At 45.1% G+C, this 17,399-nt stretch overlaps 1 protein-coding gene across 1 annotated transcript; it reads right to left on the bottom strand.

Moving 5' to 3' along the window:
- Window positions 1-1,730: 1,730 nt before the first annotated feature.
- On the bottom strand, window positions 1,731-10,204 carry PROK2 (prokineticin 2). The gene is made up of 3 exons (XM_065075365.1): window positions 9,878-10,204; window positions 5,998-6,123; window positions 1,731-2,681 (listed from the first exon to the last, which is right to left on the bottom strand). The coding sequence occupies exons 1-3, from the start codon at window positions 9,962-9,964 to the stop codon at window positions 2,556-2,558; spliced, it is 339 nt and encodes a 112-aa protein (XP_064931437.1). The 5' UTR covers window positions 9,965-10,204; the 3' UTR covers window positions 1,731-2,555.
- Window positions 10,205-17,399: the final 7,195 nt, after the last annotated feature.

Genomic DNA, 17,399 nt, shown 5'->3' with positions numbered 1-17,399 from the left:
CAGCTCTTCTCCCCAGCAGCTGTGCTCTGGCAGCAGACAGACAGGCTGCGGCAGGGAGGGTGTGGAGAAGCCTCTTGAGGACAAGTCCAGGATAATGTCTCTCAAAGAAACACCTTCCTAATGCCCAGCCCAGGAGCATCTACGGGACATGAGTACTTCATCCTCCTATGGATGGTGTGAACTTTGAAGTCGTGTAATTGAGGCTGTTCTCATTACCCAGATGAGTGCTGTATCTCACAAGTTAATTGGCACAAATTACAACTACAAACTTGCTCTGCTCTTGTCTGATAAACTCTCCAAGGAGTTTGGTTTTGCAGGTCTAAGGCGGTCATCAGATATAATTGTCCACACACTTAGGATGACAGAAACCAGGTTTATTACCTCAGTGGAGTCACTGGTGATTTATGCTGATGAGAGATTAGAAGCAAGGCTGGTATTTCCTGCGATGGTTTTTGTTTTGAGCACCATGACAATGTCCTGTGGTAAAAATGAATGGAGCAAGAGATGGGACGCTTTCATATTTAGGCTGCTTCTGTTTTCCTTCTAGGTTTTCCCTTTGAGTGTAAACTGAAGTCCATGGGGTTAAGCTAATTTTATATTGATAGACATGGACAGAAAAGCAACTCCCAGGCTCCCAGTGCATTCCTCCTTTGCAGACTCACACTGTGTGGGTGCACAGGGTGTTTGGGGAGCCCCACTATTAAGTGACAGTGGCAGGACCAGATATGGGGTTTGTTTTTTAAATCCAGGTTATGGGAATTTCTGCAGTGCTCACAGGTCACTGCATTAGCATGGGAATGAGCTGGTCTTTCACCAGCACAATCCAGCCCTTCAGGTTAGAGGTAAGCATCTTTAAGGCTTCAGATCTCATACAGACACTGATCACGTTAATGCAAACGATGTATAAATTTACTGTTTGGTGACACCTCAGTCTTACTCCTTTTTTTTTTTTTTTCTACAGGACCCGTGTCTGTTGCCATTTGCAGAGCTGCTGCATCGCCAGAGCAAAGGGTGAAGTGCAATGTATAGGCATTGCAGTGGGAGCCCCGGGTTGGGCTGGTCAGAGTTGGAAGGATCAAATCCTGTCTCTCAAGACATATGTTTTTCTAATGTGTGCAGGATCCACAAGGATTTGGGCAAATAGCAGATCCAGTTGTCCTTTTCTACCTCCTCACGAGGTTGTGGAGCGCAGGGGAAGGTACCTAGTAAACTCGCTGGGACATTTCTCATCTTCCCTAATACAGGTATTTGCTTTAATACAAGTGTGCTAACTTCTCTCAAACCCCTCATTGTCATCAGCAGCAAAGCACTGATTGTTGAATGATGAATTACTTCACTTTTCCAGTTCCAGCGTATGTTTGCATGTCTGAGAGCAAGAAACGTGTGAAACTCACACAAACTTTCAGAATTCCAGCTCCAGGGACTGACAAGTAAATATGAAGTTGCACAGTATTTCATAGAAAACCCTCGGATTTTATGTTTGCTAGGCTGAAGTTGATCCTTTAAGGCAAACATCAAGAAAACCCTCTTGTATTAGCTACATCAAGATTCCTCCATCATCTAAGACTGCAACTTGGTTGAGGAATTCATGCCTTGTAAACTGCTGAGTTTCCCTAAAAGCAGCCAGAGGTATATAATCTTTTGCTAAGCTATCCGCGAGGACCTCTGCTAGCTTGGGTGAATCGAGTATGTGATAACAGATTATACCGAATAAAAATGGAAAACCACAATGACAAAATAAAGTTATAATATTAAAATAAGTCAAATAATATACTGCCATTATTCTGATACAGAATTTTTACACAGCAAATTTGATACATATACAAGAAGTCAGGCAGCCCATTACAATAAACTTCAGGGTTCCTTTTTTAATATAAACTACATCTTAATACATAGTTTGAGATGATCAGGTAGTTTTACACCAACTCAAGTAACAACAACTTCTCGTCTTAGAATACTAAAATAACAAAATTGTTTAATGCTTTAAATATTGAAATGCTTTGGTTCCACCTGCCACTTTTTAAAAGTGTAAAATCTACATCTATTGGCTAAACTTTTACCCTAGAGATGCACCTAACTTAGAAATACAGTTACATTAATAAAGATATGAAATGTAATGTAAAGACAGGGGGATTTTGGCGATCATCATATGCTTCACACTATCCAGTTATTCGACTCTCAGTTCAATTCAGGCATTCTAAAGTGTAAAAACATGGCCAAAATTTTCCACAACTGATAATAATCTTGGATATTTTCATTCTGGGATTAAGAATGATGAAGACCACAAGATGATTCATAAATCGTTTAGCTCCTGCCCTCAGAAAGCAGTGCCAGCTTAGCAAATCTCAGTTTGCTCACCCCAAAATGAAAGCATCCACCACTACGAGTCCCTCCTGAAAACCTTGGGTACTACAGAACAGTATCTCATCTCCAGTTTTAATGTTGGTGAGGCAGGAAGGTATGGTCAAGGGCTTCTCCTGGCGAGTACCTTGTTCATCACAATAACAAGAAAAAGAATACAGCGAGTGGCTCTTTCTAGCACCAAATAGCTCCTGCTAAAAAAAGACATCTTCTTTTCTGAAGTCCGGTAAACATTTGAATTTGCTGGGAGAAGTCCGTAGGCAGGCCAGGCCAGGGAGACATGGGCAGGTGTGGTGCATCCGCCGCCCAGAGAAGGGAACCTGGGGACAAAGAGCACAGATGTCAGGGACAGGGAGCACAGGTAATGGTGTTGGGGAGATGCATTTGGATGAACAGGGGGGATATGGGGAATGCTGCCCACCTCCCTCAGGGACAGAAGGTCCCCAATGGTTGAGGTGCAGGGGCCAGATAGCAGATAGTGAAGCCAACCCCATTGCATTTCCCAGTCAAGCCGCATTTAAGAGTAAAATGTAACAGTCCATGTTGCTGTGTAAACCTACATCTCTGACACATGTTCTCCATTTAGTCCTGTTTCATAAAGGAGGTTGTTGTGAAACCACTGGCCTTTAGCATCACGTTTTATGATGTTTACTGTGCAGGGGTTTCCTGCTTGCCCTGGGCACTGCCCTGGTTCCTGCATTACCATATGGCACAGAGCAGCCTGTCAGCCACACAGCAGGATGCGGAGACCACAGGAGCCCAGGGTAATTCAGGCTGCAAGGGATCTCTGTGGGTCATCTCGCCTGACCTCATTTGAGCAGGATCCCCTCACCACAGGGCAGAGGTTTCTCATTTCATCCCACCCTCCTCCAGCCACGCTGTGTTGCGGGGAGCACACATACAGTCTGCATTAAGCAAATCTAATTGCGCCACGATGAGCACATGCACTGACACTCTTTAACAACTTGATCACAAGCTCTGTCTTCTACTGTCTCTGCCAGCACATTAGCTGAGCAGGGCAACCCTGTGGGACAGCGTGGTTGGGAGCCGCGGTGCCACCAGCTGACAGCGAGCGCTGAGCATCCGCTGGGATGCAGCAGGGGAAGCACAGAGGTACAAAGTCAGCTGGGCAGGCAGCCCTAATTCCCTCATTTCTGGGCATTTTGAACTTGCAGTTTTAATATTTCAAGATTACTTTTTGTCACTGTGCATTTTTTCTCTTTAAGAAAGTTGAAGGGAGAAAATCCTGTGTGTTCCACCAGTGTGTCACACCAAGGACCTGCCCAGCTGCAGTCACACCTCACTGGGCATGGGGAGTCACATCACCTGCAGTGCCCTGGGCCAGCATCATCCCCCTGCGCGGCACTGTCTGAAGAGCAGTGAGGGACTCTGTGAGCTTTCTCACACTATCCCCATGAACGGAGACGCCACCAACCACGGGCGCTGGTGACTCCCTGCAGGAATCACACCTCTCGGGTGCCTGCAGACAGTGCTGCAGAAAAACCTAAAATCTGAGTTCCTGGGGCTGGTAAGGCTGACTCAGAGGTATCTCTCAGCTCTCCAACAGCTCAAGTGATTAATCAAAGACATTATATTCACTGCAAGGAAATGTTCATTTCAGCAGGACTCTCATGTTGAAGATATGGCCTAATAATGCACCTGGCTGAGGACAGGCAGGGGGTGACAGCTCTGCAGGGACAGGCGCTTTGCCAGGGTGCAGACAGAGCCCACGTGGCAGGAGCTGGTGCACGATTTGCCACACCATGTGCCCAGTGCTGGGTTTTCATGACCATGAGGTGATAGGAGTTTTGGGTAAAAAAGCAAACAAAGAATCTCCCAGAAGGGAGGCGGGGGTTATGTGCAAGGTGCGCAGTGGCAGGAAAGCCACGTCCTTGCTGCCAGCTCTGCCTGCTGACACCCCCATACCTCACCTGCCTGGCCCTGCCTGCAAACCCCGCCTCTGCAACGCCAGCTGAGGTTGTCAATGGCATCAAGCCAACGCCATCTAGTTGCTGAGAAGGAAACTAGAAGGGTGGAAGCCCAACCACCAGCCATCTCCTCCAGGGTCCCTCCAGGCGCCAGCTGGTGGTGTGGCCATGGTGGTGTCTGATTTGTACCTGACTTGCAGCCAGGTGAAACGTTTTGGTCCTGAGGGCAGTTGGTCTCCCATCTGCCCCCTACCCAAATATTTAGGGGAGGGGAACTGTTGAGCAAACTCTCCATCCTTAAAAATTCCTGATTTCACATTCTACGGTAAATCAATTTGCTGTTTGTCATGAAGAGCAGGGGGTGAGGAATCTATATCTAAATCTAAATTTAACCTAATAAAGCTTATAAACATCAGTGACTGTGACTCTGAGTCTGGGGTGGACAGGCATCTTCTTTGACTGTAATTATGCAGGCAATTATCTTAAAATATGAGACAGCATAAATTATTGTCCAATAGCAATAAACTAATAAAAAGACCAGCCTAGAAGACAATTTATCTTTTCCCGAGACTCCTGTTAACATAAAGAGCCCTTACAAGAAAAAACTACTACATTACATAGTAAAAGTGAGAATTTGGTCCCCAGTATCACAGCAGAAGACTTAAAAATTTAACTGTAACAGAACAGAGCCTTGTGCTTCCTAAAACTGAGAACATAAACTGCAGACATAGAACTGAGAAGCCAGGCATCAGATAAGTCAGAGAGAGGCAGCTAACTAGCTGCGTGTTTACACACTAAATTTATTGCCTTGATTTTTTTACATGTGACAACTCTTGGGCCATACTCTTCCCTGAGGATGGCTCTGGAGATCACCAGAGTCTCAATTTCCTTGATAACACTCCATTCAATCTTTTATATACAGATTGTATTATTTATAAATAAACAGCCTTTTCCAGACTACGTATAATATACTTAATTACATAACCTTAAATAAATGTTTTTGTTAAAATTGTTATATTAATGGTGTACTGTATCATATAATAACATACAAATATGTAATTAGTGTTATATATATGTGTGTGCATATATGTATACACACATATATATTTGACATTAATAGGTAGAACAGAAGTGAAGAGAGCCTGTGGTGAGTTTTCTAAAGTACAAGTGCGTGCCAACACCTTCTCAATGGCATTTGAAGGCACCAGTGGCTTTCAGCCTCTGGAGCGTGATGGGACATTCCTGTTTGATGACAAGCGCCATGCTGCAGTGATACACCAGGTGTCCCAACACCATCTGGTGACATTTTTATGCTTTTGATGGGATCTTGTTCAGTTCCACTGAGGTCAGTGGTGTTTGCTATGCTCCTGCTCACACATGTAGGCATCCGCAGGCTTGGGCTTGGGAACTGCTAAGTCTGTTTTGGAGTGTGTAATGAAGCAAAACAGCAACAACAAACTAATAAGAAAACAAATTGAAAAGCATGTGTTACTTTCATCCTCTGATTCTCTTCAGCATAATTCTGACAGTAATGTATTTCCTCGCGTAGGTACCTTGAGTGCTCTTTCTGTACAGATGTGAATGGCTGAGTATTGTAACGTTTTCACTACGTATAGTTTTTATGCAATGCGATGTACAGCGCAATATATTCCTGTTGCTTTCTGCCCTGCCAGCTCCGGTCCCACAGCTCCCCTGATGACATACTCACTCGGTGACTCAAGGGGTGGCACTCCTCTCCCAAATTTCCCATTGGCGTGCACATTCGCAGGCTGCGGATCCAGAGGCTGACTGCACAGCACATCCCTCCTCCACACTGCTGGTCTCGGTCGCAGGCCTGGAGTTCAACACAGCATGAGGCATATACAGTGAATAATAAACGTATTCCAGGAGCAGGACAGATCAGGTGCTGAAGAGCTGCCTCTGACACCCCACAAGTTATCATGGCTCATTAAGGCTGACTAAGATTTAAGACTGATTTGCAATACTTCTGTCTCCCATGGATATGAACATCCAGGCTCCTGGCATGTTTTGTTGTTGAGCCCAGGATGTTTAAAGCCACGAGCACATACGGAGCTGCTCGGGGCCAAATCCAGGACTGTCAGCGATTTACAGTCGCAGGTTCTGAGCACTGATGGACCGTGGCATGTCCCACTCTGCTTTCCCAGATCACAGCCTGAGTGAACTCAGGCAGGTGCAAGGACTAAGTGCACTAAATAATCAGGAATCCTGTCCTCCAGAGAAGCTAAGATACGAAATTATATCTTAATTTAAATACTTTTAGGTAACAATTCCTTCTACTTTCTTATAATAATATCTTATGTTTGAGTACCTTTGCAAATGCAATACTGCATGATAGTTTTGTCAGAGAAGTTAAAGTGGAAGTAACTAAAATACAAATTCAAACAGGGATTCTGTGGTTGTTATCTAGAGTCGTATGTAACTAAAAGAGATCTTAAATGTGTAATAGAAAGAGCTTTGTGTAAGTGTCCACATAAAAAAAATGCTACTGTGGTAGCATTTTTCCTGCAAAGGGGAGGGAAATATTTCAACCGCTTACCCAATACAGCTTAGAGAAGCACAAACCAAAATGCAAACTATTGGGCATGTTTTAAAAACCAGAAACTGTGAAGAACAATTGAAATTTTAGGGTTTGGAAAAAGGTTACTGCACATATTTTGCTTTTTTTTTTTTTTTTTTTTTTAAACCAAAAGCTTATCAGACTTTTTATTGTATTACTTTAATGCAAAAACCAGTCTCTTTTCTCTGATGAAATTCTATTAGTTAGAGGTTCTGATTACACCCCAAAAATAAGCTTAATTAACTCACTTCTGTTATTAGTGTCTGACAGCAGGAGTGATAGACCAAAGGCACTGGTAAGCAGCACATAAATAGTCAACTTGTAAAAAATGTATATAAAAGATGATAACAGCTCTGGGGAAGACTGCATCAGAAGAAACATTCCCTTGAGAAGAAAAAAAAAGATCTTACCTTGGGATTTACATGATAAATGCCACTAGACTGTACTCTGCTGGGTAAATATTATACTAAGTCAAGCAGCAGAAGGCAGATCAAAATACATATTTACAGATTAGCCAGTAATTTAGGACACAACTGTTGCATTAAGGTCAAGCTACAAGTAGTATGTGTAACACAAATGTCTAGCAGCCCTAAACACACATTTAATGAAACAGGCAGCTCTCTGCTGCAGGTGAGCCCAAACACACAGAGTATTTACTTATAAGACTAATATGGCCATAAAACTACTGCTACAGCCTGCCAGGTAGATTATGTTTACTTTGTAAACTCTCTTAAAAAAAAAAAAGGAAAAAGAAAAAAGTGCTCTAACGGTCTAATTTTGCCCTGGTCACAAAAAAAACCTGCTGATCTGCTGATCTGCTGATCCAGTGGTTTTGGCTGCCCCTGACACACCAGCATCTGCTGCTCAGCTGGGGTCACAGTCTTTGCTGTTACTCACTGCTCAGGACCCGACTTTATCTCACTTGTATATCAAACCCCATCCATCTCTGTGGGACTGGTCCTGGAGTGAAGTACCACTGAGCCACAAAACAGGTCTGACTACATCCTAGCGAGCATACACTGCTCTTAACAATTTATTTTTAAAACTCACACACACATATATACATCTGGCAGAACTCCTAAATATGTATGACAAGTTTTGAAAATATTCAGCCCAAATCCTCCTGCCCACATCTTATCTCCAGTGTGTAATTCATACTGCTACTCCTAATCTTCACAGGACACAACATGAAGGACATTCCTTTTCAGCACCCCATTTAAACACAGTTTTGTGGAAAACTCAACTTGAAGAAAATGCCAGCTCTAAAGCCGACTAAAGTCAGCACATGAACCACCGCTGAAGTGAGCAAGGTTTGAATCAAGTCCTTAAATTGCAAAGGAAAAGCACCTTTCAGGCTTGGAGAATAGGGACAGGAACATCTACATCAGCTCTCATCCGAGATTTGCACATTCATCAGAAGCCAAAAATGCATCCAAGTTGTTTAAGCAGAAATCCACTGCAATAGTTATTAAAATAACATTTTCTAATTCTAATCTATTTCTAATTTTTGAACCCACTTTGTTCTTGATCTACTATTCAGCACTTCATAATTACTTTATTTAATGGATTGATTATGCTTTAAATGTGTAGCCACAACTTGAATAACAGACTTATATAAACCCATTGCTGGAAATATTTCTACTTCAAAGAAACTTGAAATTCTCAAATATTAAAAAATTCCTCCACACTCTCTGCTCTGAAAATTGATCAGTCCTGGGAGCTGATTTGACCTCCGAATAAATGCTTATGAGCTGTTTTGTAGACTTCAGTGAAGGGATTGGGAGCCTGAACAGCCACAGAGTCATCCGCTTCTGTGAGTACAACTTCTGATGGTTACAAAAGACATGTAAGCTCTCAAAGGAATGCAAGTGCTGGGTCATTAGTCCAAAGCAAACACTAGAAAAAATCATTTTACTTAAGAGTGATGCAATGCTTTGGGTTAAATAATGTCTTTGCAAAAAAAAAAAAAAAAAATTCAAACCCAAAGTAAACATCAAGCCTAAAAACAACAACAACAGAAAACTCATTTGCAATGGATGGCTATAGAGGAAAAAAAGCAGCACAGTCATACTCAAAAGCAAGAAGCAGAATTTTGTGAAGATTGTGATATCAGTGCCTGCCCTGTCAGCAGTAGGACTGGAGGAGCTGGAGGAGCTCAGGGTGCACAAGCGGGCAGCACAGTGCCCATAGCTAGGCACTCCCAGGGCAGGTTTGGGGGAAGCCCGGGCTGGGGGATGCATGGGAGGGGTCGGGTGGGGAGGAAACTTCCAGCCCTGGAGAAGCAGTGGAAGCCTCTGACACTCACAGATCAGCCGAGAGACACCACCACACCACATCCAGGCGTCCCACACTCAAAGAGACTGACAACACACTGTGGCATCCCTCACCTGAAGGACCTGCAAGTGCTGGTATCACCCACCCATATCCTGGCACCATTCACCCTACAGCGACTCCCGAGCTCTGGTATCAGTTAGTCCAGAGAGACTCCCAGCTCTGGGCATCCCTCACCTCAGAGTCACCCCAACGTCCTGGTGTCACTTACCCTAGAGAGACCCCCAAGACCTAGCATCTCTCAACCCCTGGCACAACCCTCCCTTCCCCATCCTAGTCACCACTTATCACAGAGAGACCACCAGCTCTGGGCATCACTCACCCTACTCGAAACTCCTCTGTCCTGACATCACTTATCCCGGACAGACCCCCGAGTCCCGGCAGTGTTCATTCCAGAGAGACCTCCAGCTCCGGGCATCTCTCACGGCAGAGAGTGCTCCGCTATAACCTGGCATCTCCTATCCCGGGCGCCCCCCCCCCATATCCCGCCATCACCGAAGCCCCCTAGCTCCTGTCCCTGCTTCCCCAGCAAAGCCCCCCAGTCCCCCGCCACGCCACGCTTTCCCGCCGAGCCCCCGCGCGGCTCCAGCCCGCCAGCGGCTGCCGGTGCCGGCGCGGCGAGTCCCGTCGGTGCCGTCGGTCCCGGCCGGCCCGCGCGGTGCCGTGCGGCGGCGCTCACCCCGGTGATGACGGCTCCGTGCCCCGCGGCCAGCAGCAGTGTCAGCAGCAGCAGCAGCACCGGCGGAGCGCCGCGCAAGCTCCGCATGGTGCCGTCCCGCGGCCGCGGACTCTTGCGCTCCCCGCGGGCGCAGCGCGGCGCAGCGGAGCCGGGCGCGGCGGCCGCCTCAGCCGTTATAAAGCCGGGGGCTGCCGTTGGCGGCAGCGTGAGTCACCCCCGCCCTGGCAGCGCCGCGGACCGCCGCGCGCACCCCACCGCGCCCAGGTGCGCGGCCGCGGGACGAGCCCCAGCGGCTGCGGGGGAGAGCGGCCGGGGGATGGCAGAGGGGGCAGCCCACGGCGGGGGGAACGTCCCATGGCGGTCAAGGGGACGTGCCAGGGCGGGTCAGGGGGCGTCCTGTGAATACAGGGTGCAGCCCACAGCAGGTCTGGGGGTGGCCATCCCACAGTATGTAGGGGATGGCCTTAAGCAGGTCTAGGGGGAACCCACAACAGGCTTGGGGGGCACATTCTACAGCGCACTGGGGACATCCCACAGCAGGTCTCTGGGGACATCCTGGGGCTAGCTGGGGGACATGCTGCAGCAGGTTAGGGGCAGCACACAGTAGGTCCAGAAAGGATCCTGCAGCAGTTGGGGGATAACCCACAGTGGGTTAGAGCACATCGCACCATGGGCCAGTGGTAGCCCACAGCCGTTGGAGTCAGCCCAGAGGTCAGTCTCAGTTCCAGTGCACACATCCCTCTGCTTGCGCTCCCCAAGCTCCCTGGCCTGCAACAGACCCAGCAGTTCTCCTACCAGCCCCAGCCCCGATGTTTCCCCCACTCCCCTCCATGAAGAGGAACTGCCTGCAGCCCCCGACCCAGCCACTGCTGAGCCACAGCAGTGCTGTGGGCATGACGGTGGTGAAGGGACACATAGGCTGCATCTCACCTTGTCTCAGGTAGAGGAACATCGAAGCAAATTTACCTTACAGGCCCCATAAAGATTGCTCTCAGCTCCTGCTTACTGCACTTAGCCCAAGAATTGCCAATGCTGAGCCAAAAGTAATGCTCATGTACTTCTTCACCTCACTCCTTCGTGGACCTGTCTGATTATGACGGTGCTCTGGAGCCCAAACCCTCTTTGAACTCATGTTCCCCCTCCTGCCTATGCTTCTCCCCCCTGCCGTGGTCAAGCCCCTGCCCCTGCCTGAGCCCTCCCAGCTCCTGCAGCACCCAGGGGCACAGGGAGGAAAACTTTCTCCTTCAGCAGGGCTGGGTCCCATCTGAAGATCTGGGGGGAAGGAAGGGCAGGGGGAGCAGGGACCCCCATTTTGGAGGCAGAGCACCAGTAGCTCCTTCCAGCCCTAGTACCAGATCATGGTCTGCTTGTCTCGGTGAGCTCCTCTTTCTAGATGTATACCGCTCAAATTGGGCACAAACCAAGGTTTAACAACTAAAGGTGCTACCTTTGGTCACCTCCATCCTCTCTGGGAGAGGACGCCAGAGTCCAGTGACAGTCAGTAAAACATGCACAGAGTTTCCTTCCTTGCCTCTGTTTTTTATCTCCATTTCCCTTACCTTTCCAACTCTTTATACTTCTTTTTACCTTTCCTCTCCCTCCTGACTCCTTTTTTGTTCCTTTTCCTCCCACTCCGGTGTGTTCCGTTCTCACATGTAGGTCCCTGTGTTTCAAATTATCTTTTTCCAAACAGGAAGGCTGAGGCCTCTCAGAGCCCACATTGCCACGAGTCCTCAAATAGTCTCATTCTTCAGCTGAGATGAGTTTAAGCGCAGCTGAAGGGGAATGTATAACGCATCAAGTGTCTTGGCACACTCCTGCTTGGTTCAGTCCCAGCCAGGAGCTGTCGAATTGATTTGTTAGCGGCATCCCCTCAGGGGGCCAGTCTGTCTGGAGGTGCGAATGTGGCCTTTTTGGTTGCTTATGGTTATTTCGTAGAAGTGTACTCATGACAAATACTGACTGTGTAAATAGTTTTACTCCAAGGATGCTTTAAGAGCAAACTGGGATGAGCCAATTTTGCCATGAAAGTATTACAAATAACTGGGACGTATCCTTATCTGTTGTAAAGCTGTGTGGCTGGCCTGAGCTGTTGCCTGCTTAAAGCAGATGATGAGATTAGCTTGTTTTAATCTTTATTTGTATCCTAAAAACTAAGAATGAATCTAAAAGATTAATGATTATTTTCATAATCACCATGTGCCCAGAACTTTAAAAAACAATTATTATTTTCAGCTCTAAACCTCCTGGATCCTTCAAAAACACTAAAGAATTGAGGGGAAATAAAAGAGAGGGAGGTAAGAATTTTCTGTAGACTCAGTAATTTCTTGTAAAAGCCATTTTACATAAAATGTATCACTTATGAAAGGTTGCCAGTCATCAGCCTGGAAGGTCAGTGTTGTACATTATAATAGGTATGCTATAGACTTAATAACATCCACTCTAATGCAAATATTCATACCACCGACTTGCACTAGAACCAGTTTGTCATTAGAAGAGATCCTGCACATCTATGTGGCCTTTAGGGGATTACAAAATTGTAACGCAAAATCAATTAAATCCAGTGAAATCGTTGCTGTTCTTAAAAAAAGTTTTGGAGGTGGATTTCTGAATATCAGTGTCACTACTTCCTAGAAAACTGTTCAACCACAAAAGCAGTGAAAAGTCATGAAGTATCTTGAATGTAAATCTTCATATTGCCCACCTCACAAATGCACCAGAATTGCAGAAGTCATTTTGCTCTTTTGATCCACTTTGAAGGATAGCTTCATATTACTTTTCTTAGTTTCAAAAATTTTGCATAACTGGATTTTTACTGAACCAATTCATTCTGAAACATGTAACATTCCTCTTAGTATTTCCTTCTGTCTTTGCTGGTACAATACCAAAAATTCCCTGGAGCGCACCTGGGACACGAGTGACAGCTGTGGTATATAACCCAGCCCGGCGCAGAAGCAGCTTTCCAGCCTCCCTCTTACATTATCACAACGCAGATATCTTCTCCATTCCTCCACACAGATACTTTTCCAACTGACGTCTGCAATACCATCCCAGTGTAAATGAATCTACCTCAGAACAGCTTTTTTCCTTCCATTTAAAAGCACCCAGCAGTAGGATCCAGTGTAGTCACCCCATAGGCAAGGCTTAGGTGGAGCTACAGCTTTGGCTGCGCTTGCGTAGGGTTGGGCTTCTCCCCAGGAGGGAACTCAAGAGCCCCATTTTCAGATCAGTTTCACAAATCTACTAAGCACCTTCTTCTACCATAAAAATGTCTAATATCAGAATTAGGAAATATCACTCCAAATCAGTCACAATACCTTAGATTTGACACGGTACATTAACAACCATACAGAAGTCCTCAGTTGCTTTAAGAACCTAGAGTGAAATACCCATTTTTAGCTTTCAGTGCAGTTGGTAGCACTCTCTGGTTCTTCTCAAAGCCTCAATTTTACTGAAAGCTAACTGTCTATGAGTAGGCATTCAAATAATTATTTGGCCTATTCAAGTGATAATGCACTACAGAATTTACAGATTTCTGAAGACTAAGAATATGAATACATCAGCTATCTAAAGAGACAATTTTCTCATAAAAGAAATGAGAAAAAGCATATAATGTGAAACAGGAGAATTAACTTTTTGTCCTAAAAACTCTCTTCATAATGACAGTATCTAATTTGTTTAATCTTTCACACTATGTATCCAACAATAGTCTGAATTCAGCAAAATGGTGCAATTTTGCTGATTCTCGTACAAGAAGAACATACTCATCTATATCAGATGCTTGTACAGATTTATAGTCCAGGTGTGGAAGTTCACCCAAGGTGTGGAAGACCTCAAACCAGTTGCCTGGAGTAACCTGAACACACAATTCATGAAGAATATCCTAATTTCTAAACTGTAACTTGGGCTGAGATGCCATCCGTCTCTCACCCAGCATTTGTGCTTTATCAATAAGTAATGTTCAGTGGAACAGAGACCAGTCCAAATCAACCTTTTCACAGATGATCAGCCTGAGACCCTTCTCAATCTTTCACTGTCTGTTTTGGGAATTGTGCAGAAAGCAGAAGAGGCCCTTTCTACTTCTATAGGCATTACTTTGGGTCTCCAGCATTCACCCAGCTACCATTTATGTTTTTTTAAAGTTGCAAAGATTTGTGTAATTTACTTCTACCCCTCTTCTCTGATGTGGCTGAAGTTGGCCAGTGTCTTCAGAAGTTCCCAGCAGCAGGCTGGCTGAGAAACAGAGACCTCATACCTGCAGCTCTCACTGAGACTGTAAAACTCTGCTGGGATCTGAAGTGTAAAGGGCTCAGCAAGCCTGGGCACGCACCGCTATGACGCTAGATCATATAGACAGCTGCGTAATTGTGACGTACGGAGAATAAAGGGTAATCAAGACTGCTATACACAAGTCTCACGCTTGTAGTTGCCTTCACAGATGTCCACGAGGCTGTTGCTTGAGTGAACTTGTAGGGAAACTGGAGAGTTCAGCAGGTATCTGCCCCACTGTGGGCAAGGAGGCAGCATGGAGAGCAGCAGCAGCAGCACGTCCACCCACGGCCACGCAGCAGCCTGTTGTACAAGGACAAAGAAACCAGTTACTGTGAAGGGGACAGCTTGCTGTCCACAGTTCGGTGTGAGCCACAACTGTCTTCTGCCATGATTGCTGCACCTCAGGCTCACATCTGGCCTCTTCTGACATCAAATAACCGGGTTGATTTTTTAAAAGTCTGAAGAGGCACACAGATTATAGGCTTAGAAGAGGCACTATAATCTGAATTCATACTACAAGATATAAATTTCATTAGTGAATCCTAAATATAGAGCAATAAGTTGTGTTTTAAACTAGCACGTACCTCAAGTGAAATCAAGCATTGACTTAAAACAATGAAGAATTCACCACTTCCTTCAGCAAACTGCTCCAACTCTTAAAACCTTGTTTCCTATTTGAATTTCACTGATTTGGACCAGCAGATGATATTATGTTCTCTAATATCAGGAATTTTCACCTTCTGCATGTAATTATAAGCTGGGAACAAATTCCACAATACCTATTAACACTGAGCCCTCTTTCTCTCTGTGAAACAACGTTTTTGTCACCATCAAATTTTTAGGGTAGTTCATCTTCGAGCCTTTTCAAATAGATCAACAAACTTGTAAAATCTCTGGCATGATTTCAGGAATATTCTCACCCCATACAATTAGCCACATAGCTAAATTCTTAGTTACATATTCTTGCAGACCAAGTCAACTACCAGCGTATAAACAGAAACAGCCTTGTGAATACACTAATAAAAATGAAACAGATTTACAAAAATCTTCAGCATCAAAAAAGCATCTCAAAGTGCTTTTATTTCTGAGGTCAGATAAGAATAGTTGTAATGAGCTGCTGTTCTAGCAGTATGTTCCTAGTGCTCCTTGTGTCTCATTACGCTGCTATTCAGTGCTGCCGTTGTCATAGTAGTCCATGAAGAACCTTATGTAAGGAAAAATATGATGGTTCTGCAGTATGTTAAAAAAGAGCGTTTAACAGATAAGTGCTAATGTTTTAGATTAGGGATTCTTACTCCCTTACTCTGCACTGGATCATGTAGCTGCATGAATCATTTTGATTACAAAGTGCACGTTCTCCCATCAGCTCAGAGGGAATGAAGTGGAATATTACAGAGTCTACTCATGAAACAGCGGCAGCAGTAGAACAAGAAAAAACTGCAAACATACAAACAAAAATAAAAATTTCTAGTTGTTCTAGAAAAATTACTCCTTTGATTCATATGTAGATTTTACTTAGACTTTTACACATCCGTGTGACTGTATTTGCAAAGTCCAGAGCAGCACAGTTCTGAATGATTCAGTGGGAAATGCAGATTTGCGTGATGGGCAGGGACTCATTGCCTTTCTGTAATTTTCAAATATGTCTTTAAAAAAGTGTGGAATTTTTACCAAGGAGATGCAGTATTGTTTTGGGGAGTTAGCTGGGCTTCAGGGAAACATTCTTTCAACCCTTTTTCTTCTTACTGATTGCTTCTGGTAGGAAACATTTTTCCTTTACACACCAAAACGGGTTAGTAGCTGCAAGCTGCGGGTACGGGACTGGCTGATGAAGCCATGCTCTCTCTCTGCACGCTTGAACCTACTGAGAGAAATAATTTTTCATTGAGATGGGACTTACTGGGCCATGAGGGAAGGGGATGGAAATGCTTCCATAGCCACGGAAATCTACCAAATACAGGAACTGCAGGCGGGTTATTCAGGAGGGTGTCGTCGTAGCTCTGCTTCCCCTGCAGACAGGTGATTTATCATATGCTCCAATGGGAGCTGGCTAGACCAATGCTGAACGTGTTTTGTAAGCCTGTATGTAATAAATAAACCAGCCCACCTTTCCTCCCTGCCAGGGCCCTCATGAGTCCCTCTGGTCCCTGGCAGTTCTGTCCCCTGTCAGTGGGTCCATGCCTGCAGCCCACTCTGATGCCTGCACATCAAGAGAGAATTACACCCAGAAACAGCAGTTAATTGTTTGTTTTTTTGCATCCTGGGTGTTGCAAATTCCCAGAGTCAGCTGGGAATTTCACCCCTAAAATCTCTTGTCCCGCACTTTCATTCTGTCCCACTGTCTTCCTGAAGCATGTGGTGGTTGTAGCTTTTCTCCTGTTAATGTGAGGTATTTTGGTAGGTCTGAGGTGTTTGGCAGGGTGTGGGGGTATGATCTGCAGGGAGGGAATTAGAGGCAATAGTGTAGGTGGGACCATGTTTCTGTACATCCCGCTGAATGTGGCATTCGTCACTGCTAATGGGGGATTAGCACCTTTGTGGCTCTCCGGACTTCCAAGCTGCTTTGGACATTCGTTATCCAAGATAGAAACATGGAGCACACCTCCAGAGAAGGACCTAATCTACTTTTTGATCTATCTTGGATTTTAGGTCCCCCATGAGGTGGTGTTTATTTTTTTTTAATTATTTTTCCTCCTTTTTTTTTCCCCCCTCTTACTCTCTACACTTTACTCATTTCTGTCTTTTTCTCTCTCCTGTACTTCATGCTGCTTCACCTTTCACTGTCACTGCCATTAAAAAGCGGGTATTCCCAGCACAACATAGCCGAGGTGCCTCCAGGGCCTGAAGTACCACTAACTTCTTTTTTCTCCTTTTCATCTGTATGTGTGATTGCTCAGAAAGGTGAAAGTTCCAGTGAAATGGCATGTTAGCAAAAAGCATGCATTAAAAACCCTGTGGGGATAACTGCAAAATGCTTCCCTTCTCACCAGAGCCACCTCCAACACGGAATCTTGACTTACTACTCCCTTAAGTATGAACTTAGAAAATTATAATGTCTCTCTAGTGACTTACATTTTTGAGAATCCCAAAGCACTTAGTAAATCACATTCTCCTGAATTACTTTAGCTGTGGCTGGGGTACAACCAGATCTAGGGTGATAACTGGCAAACATTTAAATTAGCATGCCCACATTAAAGAACAACTCTGGACTAGAAAAGAAAAAGAATCCCACCCCTAGTTTGGTGGTGGC

Source organism: Columba livia, chromosome 10, assembly GCF_036013475.1.
Source record: "Columba livia isolate bColLiv1 breed racing homer chromosome 10, bColLiv1.pat.W.v2, whole genome shotgun sequence".
NCBI classification, from domain to species: domain Eukaryota; kingdom Metazoa; phylum Chordata; class Aves; order Columbiformes; family Columbidae; genus Columba; species Columba livia.
The sequence above is the reverse complement of the archived record's forward strand: the minus strand, read 5'-3'. Positions and strand labels throughout refer to the sequence as shown.